Here is a 12,382-nt window from a genome sequence, read left to right as displayed (position 1 = left end):
TTCTGCTAGGCACCACTGTATTTCTTGAAGCCATTGTGGAGAGCTTTAACTGGACTGGTTCATTTTTAGTGTGAAGCACCTTTGCTGTCTCTTCAAGGATGAAGGTCGTGTCACTCTGTGTATCGAGAAGAGCGTACACAAGAACTTCATGATTTGGCTTACTTGTAGTGGACAACCACACAGGAATGACTGAGGATGTATGGGTGCCTTTAACATTCTGGATAACTCTGTTAGATGTTACCTCGCGTGGTGGTTTTGTCACCCTTTCTTGTGAACGATCTGTCGTTCCTTCTCTTGACTTGTCACTCTCCATTTCTCCATCAGTCCTTGTTGACATTCCTCTTTCTTTGCTGCGATTATCGTGTAGGCAGGTTGGATGTCCTTTCTCACAAGTATCACAGATCCTTCTATTTTCACACTCCTTTGAGCGATGGCCAGGCTTCAGACAGCCAAAGCACAACTTCATCCCTTGAACAAACTTGACTCGCTCAGAGATGGTTTTATTCATAAATTTCCAACACTTGTGTAGACTGTGACCTGACTTCTCACAAAAAACACAGCTTGTGGAGGAAGCTTTTTCATCTGAGTTAGTTGCTAGTACCTTTGCTCCGAGAGCTCTGCTCTTTAAAAACCTTGATCTGCTCACCTTCAGCAGGTTTCAGAGCATGGAGAGATGTTATTGGGTTATTAGCTATCTTAGCTTCACGTGTGAGAAACTTTACAAACTGCTGGAAGCTTGGGAATGTGTGACTTTCTTCCTCCACTTCTATGACCTTTCTGTTCCATCTCGAGGTCAGCCAGTCTGGAAGCTTTGCAAGTAACTTCTGGTTCTCATTGCAGTCATTAAGTACTTCGAGGCCTCTGATCTGAGTCATAGCAGCCTCACAGCTCCGAAGAAAATCAGCAAACTCTTGAAGTTCGATACTGCCTTCGGAGCTTATCTTGGGCCATGCCTCCAGCTTATCTCTGAATGCTTTGGCTATGAGGAATGGATTTCCATATCTTTCCTCAAGAATCCTCCATGCTGCGTGATAGGCTGACTCTGAACCAAGCAGGAAGTAGCTCTCTATCGCCTTTTTAGCAGGTCCACCCACATACTTTCGCAAGTAATATATATTTTCTTCGGCTGGAATGTTTTTCCGATCAAATGAGTGTCTGAAATGAAACCTTCCAGTCATTGAATCTGAGTGGGTCGCCATTGAATATTGTTGGTTCAGGTATAGGAAGACGACCTGCACTGATGGACTCTGCAAGTGCTCTAACAAGAGCTGCTGTGCTGTCATCCTGCTTTGAATGTGCCCGGTCTTGTGGTGAAGAATGGTGCTGCAACAGATTATTTTCATGTTTAACTTCTTCCTTTTCCTTCATACAGACACTTTGATGGAGTAGACTGCTTATTTCTTTATCTGAGCACTCACTCTGATCATACACTCGCTGACGTGCCTTAGCAGCCTTTAACTTTTTAACTGTCTCTAGTCGCTCCAGTTGTCTCCGCTTTGCATCTAGCACCTTTTGTCTCTCTGCAGCTTCAGCTTCAAGCCTTTCCAATTCCTCAATGCAACACTCTTGTTCTAGTAGTACTTCTAGAGTAGCTTCATTGGCAGCAACTTCAGCAGCGGCATCTTGTCTGCTAACAGAAATCTGACTTGAATGTCTGGAGCTGCTTTGAGCATGAGAGGACTTAGTGCATTGGGATTTGATACTTATCTTGTCTGAGGCTACAGACTTGAATATAGACGATGTCGCCCTGTTGCCTCGTTGTTCATCTCCTCCACCGTTATCTGCTGTCTCCAAACTATCTTTTTTGCAGTTTGGATGATCTTCCTGGTTACTGCATCACAGGTGTCAATTCTGCGACGTGTGTCATGGTCAGGGTTGTCTATGCGCCTTAACTCATCATAAGCAATGTTCAGATTCTCTGAGGCAGCACTTATTTTGCTTATGTGTTCATGTAGCAGGTTGTTTGAGCATTGTCCACTCAAAGCTTGCTTGGCGTCTTTAGCAATAGCCTTCCACTCCTCATAGCTCACAGTGAAACGGTGAGCAAATCTTCTTATTTGCTCATTGTACAGTTCTTGGCCCTTTTCTGTTAACTTTCGGTCTCTTTGGCTTCTTCGTGGTTCTTGTGAGGAAGTGTGGTCATTAGCTCTTGTGCCTTTAGTAGCCTGTGGTTGCATGTCTATGTACTGCTGCTCTATACTTTCACCTACATTAACCTGCTTTCTCCCAGAGGTAAGACTCTGACATTGTTACTTGGTGTACTTAAATTTGGGTTAAATCTAATTTGGCCTGTAGCTAAGTGATTCAGCTCCCATTAGCTATTCACATTTATACTATTTTTACCACTAATATTATTTTTTAGAACATATTCACATCTACTTCACACAAATCAATATCACGTTGTTCTATGAAATGCAAAATTCAGTCTCTTGGTTGTAGCTTAGTTAACACTTAAACATACACACAACTATACCGTATGAATATGAAGGCAAAAATGTGTCAGTCTCTTGTCGGAAATAGTTTAAGCTTCTTTGCATCAGCTGGATTCATGGTAAGGCGCCTGGATTCTTCTGTGGATGCTGCGGCTGTGTAAATGTCAGGAGCAGATGCACACTCTTGGATGTAGAGATGTCCCTTCTTGTCCATGGATCACGGCTCTTTGGTACTGTCTTCCTCGTCTACTCATGCAGAGCAGATGAGTTCTCACTGTAGCTCCTCCAGTGACAGGCATGAGGCAAGAGGTCTTGATTTGAATACAGGGCTTTAATGCTGGTCAACCCGTGAGAACTGGTTTAAAGAAAGAAAAAATACATTAACAAAATAATGCCATATGCATGTCTCACACATCTGGCGTTATAATCAAGCTCATACAGCTAAACACTTTATGTATATTTTACACCAAAAAATGACGCAGGTAAACACAAACACCCTCATAGCAAAATAAATAGTCAACAAACCTCATTGCTGCTTATCACACAGAGGTGCTAAACATCCTTTTAAATGTCCTTTATCTTCTTCTGTATACTTTCTTTGTAAGTATGCACTTAAACACGATAACAGTGGAAAAATAATTCGCTTTTTGCAGTAAAGTTTCCTCGGTGCGTCGCTAAAGGCGCTCGGGTGACAACACTCGGGCGGAACCAATAACCAGTAAATCTTGCTGTAAACGTACAATTCAGAAGAAATTAAATAATAAAAAGTGCAAATACATGAAATAAACTAAAGTGCTAATACATGAAATAAACTGGCGACAGAGGCAGTTACAGTTACAATAATATCAAGATATGCAGTTGGGTCTATACTGCTCCTACATTGTGTAACAATACATCATGTAGATGTACAGTACCAGTCAAATGTTTGGACACACCTACTCATTCAAGGGTTTTTCTTTATTTTTACTATTTTATACATTGTTGAATAATGGTGAAGACATCAAAATTATGAAAAAACACATATAAAATCATGTAGTAACCAAAAAGTGTTTAACAAATCAATATATATTTTATATTTACATTCTTCAAAATAGCCACCCTTTGCCTTGATGACAGCTTAGCATTCTCTCAACCAGCTTCATGAGGAATTATTTTCCAACAGTCTTGAAGGAGTTCCCACATATGCTGAGCACTCATTCCAAACCATCTCAATTGAGGTTCAGGTCGGGTGATTGTGGAGGCCAGGTCATCTGATGCAGCACTCCATCACTCTCCTTCTTGGTTTAAATAGCCCTTACACAGCCTGGAGGTGTGTTTTGGGTCATTGTCCTGTTGAAAAACAAATGATAGTCCCACTAAGCGCAAACCAGATGGGATGGCGTATCGCTGCAGAATGCTGTGGTATCCATGCTGGTTAAGTGTGCCTTGAATTCTAAATAAAATCACTGACAGTGTCACCAGCAAAGCACCCCCACACCACCTCCTCCATGCTTCACGGTGGGAACCACACATGTGGTGATCATCCGTTCACCTGCTCTGCATCTCACAAAGACACAGAGGTTGGAACCAAACATCTCAAATTTGGACTCATCAGACCAAATGACAGATTTCCACCAGCCTAATGTCCATTGCTCGTGTTTCGTGGCCCAAGCCTCTTCTTATTGGTGTCCTTTAGTAGTGGTTTCTTTGAAGCAATTCGACCATGAAGGCCTGATTCACGCAGTCTCCTCTGAACAGTTGATGTTGAGATGAATACTGTGGTAGCTCCAGGTGACTACCTCATGAAGCTGGTTGAGAGACGGGATGCCAAGAGTGTGGAAGATACAATCTATCTGCAACATTAAAGCTGATCTACCCTTTGGGGTAGAGTTTGGGAAACCTTCCTCTAACTGGATTTTTCTTTTCTCAAAAGGAGAGCAGCGGTACGATACGATATACTTCGTCCATTTACATGGAAATTCATTTTGTAAAGTCAGAAAACAAATCCACAAACCCAATCCACTATAATACATGCAGTACGGAAAACACTGGAAAGTCAATACACAAGACACATTCAGAGTCTCTACGGCCTACTGATCCACCATGTATTGGACCTACATCTGTCCTATGTCCTACTGTTCAGCCTAAATCTGTTCTATGTCCTTCTGTTCAGCAGCCTACATCCTTATGTCCTGTGTGTATTCTCATGACTTCTCAGGTGACATAACCGGTTAAAACTCTTTCCACACTGGGAGCAGTGATGAGGCTTCTCTCCTGTATGCGTCATCTCATGTCTTCTCAGGTTAGCTAACCAGGCAAAACTCTTTTCACATTGGGAGCAGTGGTAGGGCTTCTCCCCTGTGTGTATTCTCTCATGCTCTTTCAGTTGTCCTTTCAGGTTAAAACTCTTTCCACACTGGGAGCAGTGATGAGGCTTCTCTCCTGTGTGTATTCTCTCATGTATTTTCAGGCTCGCTAACTGGGTAAAACTCTTTCCACATTGGGAGCATTGGAAAGGTTTATCTCGCTTCTCCCCTGTGTGTATTCTCTCATGCTCTTTCAGGTTTTCTTTCCGGTTAAAACTCTTTCCACACTGGGAGCAGTGATGAGGCTTTTCCCCTGTGTGTGTTCTCACATGTCGTTTCAGGTCCCTTAACTGATTAAAACCTTTTCCACAGTGGGAGCAGTGGAATCGTCTTGCTGGTTTGGACGTCTCTGCTTCCTCTGAGTCTGGTCTTTCTCCTGCCAAAGACAGAGAGTTTATTTAAACAGAGACCTGAATGAAACCTCCACAACTCTCTTGCTAGGAGGTTTAATCCTAATCAGATCCCTCAATAACCCGAGGCCAGTTTACAAAACAATTATCATTTAAAATAATCTTGGCAGGGTTGATTGGTTGGGTTACTTTCTAAATGTAATCCGTTACAGTTGCTAGTTACAGTGGGGGAAAAAAGTATTTAGTCAGCCACCAATTGTGCAAGTTCTCCCACTTAAAAAGATGAGAGAGGCCTGTAATTTTCATCATAGTTACACGTCAACTATGACAGACAAAATGAGAAAATCCAGCAAATCACATTGTAGGATTTTTAATGAATTTATTTGCAAATTATGGTGGAAAATAAGTATTTGGTCAATTACAAAAGTTTCTCAATACTTTGTTATATACCCTTTGTTGGCAATGACACAGGTCAAACGTTTTCTGTAAGTCTTCACAAGGTTTTCACACACTGTTGCTTGTATTTTGGCCCATTCCTCCATGCAGATCTCCTCTAGAGCAGTGATGTTTTGGGGCTGTCGCTGGGCAACACGGACTTTCAACTCCCTCCAAAGATGTTCTATTGGGTTGAGATCTGGAGACTGGCTAGGCCACTCCAGGACCTTGAAATGCTTCTTACGAAGCCACTCCTTCGTTGCCCGGGCGGTGTGTTTGGGATCATTGTCATGCTGAAAGACCCAGCCACGTTTCATCTTCAATGCCCTTGCTGATGGAAGGAGGTTTTCACTCTTTGGATGCAATTCAGCATTCTTTGTCCTCCAAACACGACGAGTTGAGTTTTTACCAAAAAGTTATATTTTGGTTTCATCTGACCATATGACATTCTCCCAATCCTCTTCTGGATCATCCAAATGCACTCTAGCAAACTTCAGACGGGCCTGGACATGTACTGGCTTAAGCAGGGGGACACGTCTCGCACTGCAGGATTTGAGTCCCTGGCGGTGTAGTGTGTTACTGATGGTAGGCTTTGTTACTTTGGTCCAAGCTCTCTGCAGGTCATTCACTAGGTCCCCCCGTGTGGTTCTGGGATTTTTGCTCACCGTTCTTGTGATCATTTTGACCACACGGGGTGAGATCTTGCGTGGAGCCCCAGATCAAGGGAGATTATCAGTGGTCTTGTATGTCTTCCATTTCCTAATAATTGCTCCCACAGTTGATTTCTTCAAACCAAGCTGCTTACCTATTGCAGATTCAGTCTTCCCAGCCTGGTGCAGGTCTACAATTTTGTTTCTGGTGTCCTTTGACAGCTCTTTGGTCATGGCCATAGTGGAGTTTGGAGTGTGACTGTTTGAGGTTGTGGACAGGTGTCTTTTATACTGATAAAAAGTTCAAACAGGTGCCATTAATACAGGTAACGAGTGGAGGACAGAGGAGCCTCTGAAAGAAGAAGTTACAGGTCTGTGAGAGCCAGAAATCTTGCTTGTTTGTAGGTGACCAAATACTTATTTTCCACCATAATTTGCATTAAATTCATTAAAAATCCTACAATGTGATTTTCTGGAGAAAAAATATCTCAATTTGTCTGTCATAGTTGACGTGTAACTATGATGAAAATTACAGGCCTCTCTCATCTTTTTAAGTGGGAGAACTTGCACAATTGGTGGCTGACTAAATACTTTCCCCCCACTGTACCTGTCAAACAGTGTAATCAGTAAAGTAATATTCCATTCCATCAGCAGACTATATGATCTATAATATCAACAGCCGCACTGAAGTCTAACAAAACAGCCCCCACAATCTTTTTAACATCAATTTCTCTCAGCCAATCATCAGTCATTTGTGTACGTGCTGTGCTTGTTGAATGCCCTTCCCTATAAGTGTGCTGAAAAGTATGTTGTCAATTTGCTTACTGTAAAATAGCATTTTATCTGGCCAAACACAACTTTCCCCAAAACGTTACTAAGGGTTGGTAACAGGCTGATTGGTCGGCTATTTGAGCCAGTAAAGGGGGCTTTACTATTCTTTGGTAGCGGAATGACTTTTGCTTCCCTCCAGGCCTGAGGGGGCACACTTCTAGTAGGCTTAGATTGAAGATATGGCAAATAGGAGTGGCAATATTTATTAGACCTAATTGATAAATAGACTAGTCAGTATAGGATCCATTTATTAGACCTAATGGATAAATAGACTAGTCAGTATAGGATACATTTATTAGACCTAATGGATAAATAGACTAGTCAGTATAGGATACATTTATTAGACCTAACTGATAAATAGACTAGTCAGTATAGGATACATTTATTAGACCTAATGGATAAATAGACTAGTCAGTATAGGATACATTTATTAGACCTAATGGATAAATAGACTAGTCAGTATAGGATCCATTTATTAGACCTAATGGATAAATAGACTAGTATAGGATCCATTTATTAGACCTAATGGATAAATAGACTAGTCAGTATAGGATACATTTATTAGACCTAATGGATAAATAGACTAGTCAGTATAGGATACATTTATTAGACCTAATGGATAAATAGACTAGTATAGGATACACTTTAAATGTACATTATTGTTATTTGATAGGCTACTAGACCTAAAGAGGCATTCTGCAGTTCAAACAACAAAAACGGTGTCACCCTGCCACTGTTTTGGTATACAGCTGAGGGATGGGGTCAAACATTAAATACACTACATGACCCAAATGATGTGGCCACCTGCTCATCGAAAAATATCATTCCAAAATCATGGGCGTTAATATGGAGTTGGTCCCTCCTTTGCTGCTATAACAGCCTCCACTCTTCTGGGAAGGCTTTCCACTGGATGTTGAACATTGGTGTGGGGACTTGCATCCATTCAGCCACAATAGCATTAGTGAGGTCGGGCACTGATGTTGGGCGATTAGGCCTGGCTCGCAGTCGGCGTTCCAATTCATCCCAAAGGTGTTCGATGGGGTTGAGATCAGGGCTCTGTCCAGGCCAGTCAAGTTATAATAAAAAATAATAATATGCCATTTAGCAGACGCTTTTATCCAAAGCGACTTACAGTCATGCGTGCATACATTTTTGTGTATGGGTGGTCCCGGGGATCGAACCCACTACCTTGGCGTTACAAGCGCCGTGCTCTACCAGCTGAGCTACACCAATCTCAACAAATAATTTCTTCATGAACCTCGCTTTGTGCACAGGGGCATTGTCATACTGAAACAGGAAAGGGCCTTCCCCAAACTGTTGCCACAACGTTGGGAGCACAGAATCGTTTAGAATGTCATTGTACGCTGTAGCGTTAAGATTTCCCTTCACTGGAACTAAGGGGCCTAGCCCGAACCATGACAAACAGCCCCAGACAATTATTCCTCATCCACCAAACTTTACAGTTGGCACTACGGTAGCGTTCTCCTATAGCCACCTCCTATTTGTACTGGACTCCAAGTGCATCCTCAAATCAACCAATCACTCTAATCTTAATTCCAAGCCTTAGACGTCCACAGACTAACCCATCTTTCCCAGTATAATACAACTTTACTATTTCCTTTGGGCAATACATCCTTCACCACTGAACAAAAATATAAACGCAACATGCAACAATTTCAAAGATTTGACTGAGTTCCAGTTCATATAAGGAAACCAGTCAGTACCTGGTGTGACCATTTGCCTCATGCAGCGTTACACCTTCACATAGAGTTGATCAGGCTGTTGATTGTGGCCTGTGGAATGTTTTCCCACTCGAGCTGCTGCATATTGGTGGGGAACTGGAACACGCTGTCGTACACGTCATTACAGAGCATCCCAAACATGCTCAATGGGTGACATGTCTGGTGAAAATGGTGGCCATGGAAAAACAGGGACAGTTTCAGCTTCCAGGAATTGAGTACAGATCCTTGCGACATGGGGCCGTGCATTATCCTGCTGAAACATGAGGTGATGGCGGTGGATGAATGGCACGACAATGGGCCTCAGGATCTCGTCACATTATGAATAGTATAGCACGGTAGTGTGATGTTATTGGTCCGTTTTAAAGGCCAATCCCAGACCTGAATAGTATAGGGTGCTTCATTATTCGTCCCTTCCAGGGGAACTTTCAATTATTTAGAACAGCCATGGAGTGGTCTTGGTGTCTGGGAATAGTTGGTTATCAATGTAATACCATAACCATCCTTCACCACACTCTCTGGATTTACTCTGCTGGTTGTCCTGGTAACAGATACCAGTCTATCTTCATGTCAACTAACAGAACTCTGCTGGTTGTCCTGGTAACAGATACCAGTATATATTCATGTCAACTAACAGAACTCTGCTGGTTGTCCTGGTAACAGATACCAGTATATATTCATGTCAACTAACAGAACTCTGCTGGTTGTCCTGGTAACAGATACCAGTGTATCTTCATGTCAACTAACAGAACTCTGCTGGTTGTCCTGGTAACAGATACCAGTCTATCTTCATGTCAACTAACAGAACTCTGCTGGTTGTCCTGGTAACAGATACCAGTATATATTCATGTCAACTAACAGAACTCTGCTGGTTGTCCTGGTAACAGATACCAGTCTATCTTCATGTCAACTAACAGAACTCTGCTGGTTGTCCTGGTAACAGATACCAGTATATATTCATGTCAACTAACAGAACTCTGCTGGTTGTCCTGGTAACAGATACCAGTCTATCTTCATGTCAACTAACAGAACTCTGCTGGTTGTCCTGGTAACAGATACCAGTGGGCAGATCTATTTTATTTGTTTAAACTAAACTACAGCACTTACTTTGATTAGTCAAATCTGCTCCTTTCTTCTCTTCTCCTCCTCTCACAGTTCCACTCAGCCCCGTTGTTTTCCTGCAGTCCACCAGCCGCACAGACAACCTCTTCAGACCCAGCAGTAAGGCGCTACTGGGAGAGGTACGACACGGGGACTCTGGGAGGGCGGAAGGGCTAGCGTTGTCCTGGTAACCATATAGAGGGGACACAGACACATATCATTATGGATGCTGATGTCACTGTTGTCATGAGGTGCTTTACAGAAACCCAGCCCAGACCCCGATAGAGCAAGCTGTATGCTAGACCAGACCAAGCTGTACCATTTGGTGTTCTGATCTGGAGAGACTCTTCTCTGCCTCGTCAGTATCAGGATGTTGTTGAGGCTCCCCAGAGGATACATGATAGTCACGTCTCTCTCCTGTATGAACGAGAACATCAAACAGATGGTAAACATGTGACCTCAGGGTCTAAAAAGGGCCTAAAATGTCTAGTTCCATCCTGATAAAAAATATAGATATTGTAAAATGTAAAAAGCATGTCAAACATCCTTCCTCCAAATGAAGTTTCTATGTTGTTTTTGGGCTGTCAAGGAATCGCCTAATAATAATATTATAATAATATGACATTTAGCAGACGCTTTTATCCAAAGCGACTTACAGTCATGTGTGCGTAAATTTTTACGTATGGGGTGGTCCCGGGGATCGAACCCACTACCCTGGGCGTTACAAGCGCCGTGCTCTACCAATTGAGCTACAGAGGCCCACGATTTGATTGGTCCTCAACTCGCAGCTCAGACACTTGATTCAGGATAAAGTGGAGTCAGCAGGTTTGGAGCTGAAGGATTTGTTGCCATAGAAACGTACAAGGCTAACAGGTAAGCAACCTTCAACGGTTATCCTGAGTTGAATCCAGTGAGTTGAATTCAGAATTGACCAAAATCAGCTCACTAACTCCTCTATCCCACTACATAGAGTTAAACATGCTGTTCTGATGGGGTTGATGACCGTTGAACTAAAGTTGTTGGGCATTTAGAAGTTATATTTGTCAAGAATCACTGGCTACAACTCTCTCGTATGTGTCACCAGTTTCTTGGACTTCTCCTCTGCTTTTAAACTCTTAGATGTGAAGTTCTGGATCCCAGTTACATTTTGTGTACAAAGCGCTCCGTGAATTTCATAGGGTCCCGTGCCTCATAGCGCCAGAAAGCCCCATCTGTCTGCTGTCTGTTTTGCATTCTCTCAGCGGACCTGACTTGAACTGTCAGGTTTCAGACCCCAACATTTGCATAGGTAGTTACGTGTCACATTTTCTGGCTATCCAGAAAAATGATCAATTATCTCTTCCTCTGAGCAAGTGAGACCAGCTTGGGAGACAGCTCCCAGTGTGGAAAGATATTTACCCGCTGACTTCACAAAATGATTTTCGATGTAAATGGAGTATAAAGTATCAATCATTTAAAAGTTATAAAATGCATACACCAATCACAGATTGCCCCTTTAACAATTCATACAGAACTGAACAACACATTCGAGTGCAGAACCTTTTTTAGACAGTTACTCACTGGTGTTAATCAGATATTCTGTCTCCTCCTCTTTCACTCCCAGAACGTCTTCAACCTTCTCTTTTATTGAGATAGCCTCCTCTTCCTCCCAAAAAGGTTCGTCTTTCACTGTAACATCCTCTTCTTCTTTCACAATAACAGCCTCCTCTTCCTCCTTTTTTATTCTGAAATCATCTACCTCCTCTTCTTCCACTGTGACAGCCTCTATCCCCTCTTCCTCTTTCACTCCAAACGGATCTCTCTCTTCTTTCACTATAACATCCTTCTCTTCTTTCAATGTGATATCCTCCTCCTCTTCTTTCATTCTGAAAGCTTCTACCTCCTCTTCCAGTGTTACAGCCGTTATTCCCTCTTCCACTCCAACATGCTCCACTTCTTCTTTCACTGTGATAGCCTCCTCTTCCTCCTTTTTCATTCCGATAGCTTCTTCCTCTCCTTTCACTGTAATATCCTCCTCTTTTACGACAATGTTCATCCCCAGAGCTTCTTTCTCCGTCCAGCAGACCTCCTCTTCTTTAGCAGGAGGAGAGTAGCTTAGTGAGCTCATGGTCGGGGATGTTAGCTAGCTAGCATTAGCTGGTTAGCATTAACGACTAGCCTAGTGCCGGGCTCAATATCAATCTTAACAAGCTAACACATTTAACATCTAGCAAATGACGTTAAAGTTAAGAAGTTGATACGTAAACATAATTGTGTTTAAAACGCTGAGACTAATATACACAAGAATGTGCTTAAATGTTTCATTTTCATGTTGACTAGCAAGCTATCGAGGTGGATAAGTAGCCGTGTTGCTGTTCTTAGCATCCCGTCCACTAGATTATACGTCACGCAAGAAGCACCTGAATGACTCACATCGCCATCTGCTGACTGAATTGGGTAACGCAGTTTAACAAAAAAGATTCTGTCAAACAACGTCATAACAAATCATTTCAAAGTAAG

The 12,382-nt window shown here is 42.4% G+C and overlaps 1 protein-coding gene across 1 annotated transcript in view; it reads right to left on the bottom strand.

Annotated features, from left to right (window-relative positions):
• LOC311119670 (uncharacterized protein) overlaps nucleotides 1-12,148 on the bottom strand; it is a gene marked incomplete at its 3' end in the record, with an annotated part of 65,017 nt that extends 52,869 nt beyond the window's left edge. The window contains exons 1-3 of the mRNA XM_084194338.1: nucleotides 11,444-12,148; nucleotides 10,203-10,300; nucleotides 9,890-10,067 (exon numbers count right to left, since the gene is read on the bottom strand). Of these exons, the coding sequence (XP_084050464.1) occupies nucleotides 9,890-10,067; nucleotides 10,203-10,300; nucleotides 11,444-11,990 (823 nt within the window). The 5' untranslated portion in view covers nucleotides 11,991-12,148. The remainder of the gene's footprint in view (nucleotides 1-9,889; nucleotides 10,068-10,202; nucleotides 10,301-11,443) is intronic.
• Between the last annotated feature and the right edge of the window lie 234 nt (nucleotides 12,149-12,382).

Source organism: Coregonus lavaretus (assembly GCF_964263955.1).
Source record: "Coregonus lavaretus genome assembly, contig: HAP1_SCAFFOLD_488, whole genome shotgun sequence".
Classification (NCBI taxonomy): domain Eukaryota; kingdom Metazoa; phylum Chordata; class Actinopteri; order Salmoniformes; family Salmonidae; genus Coregonus; species Coregonus lavaretus.
This window is presented reverse-complemented; position numbering and strand designations above follow the sequence as displayed.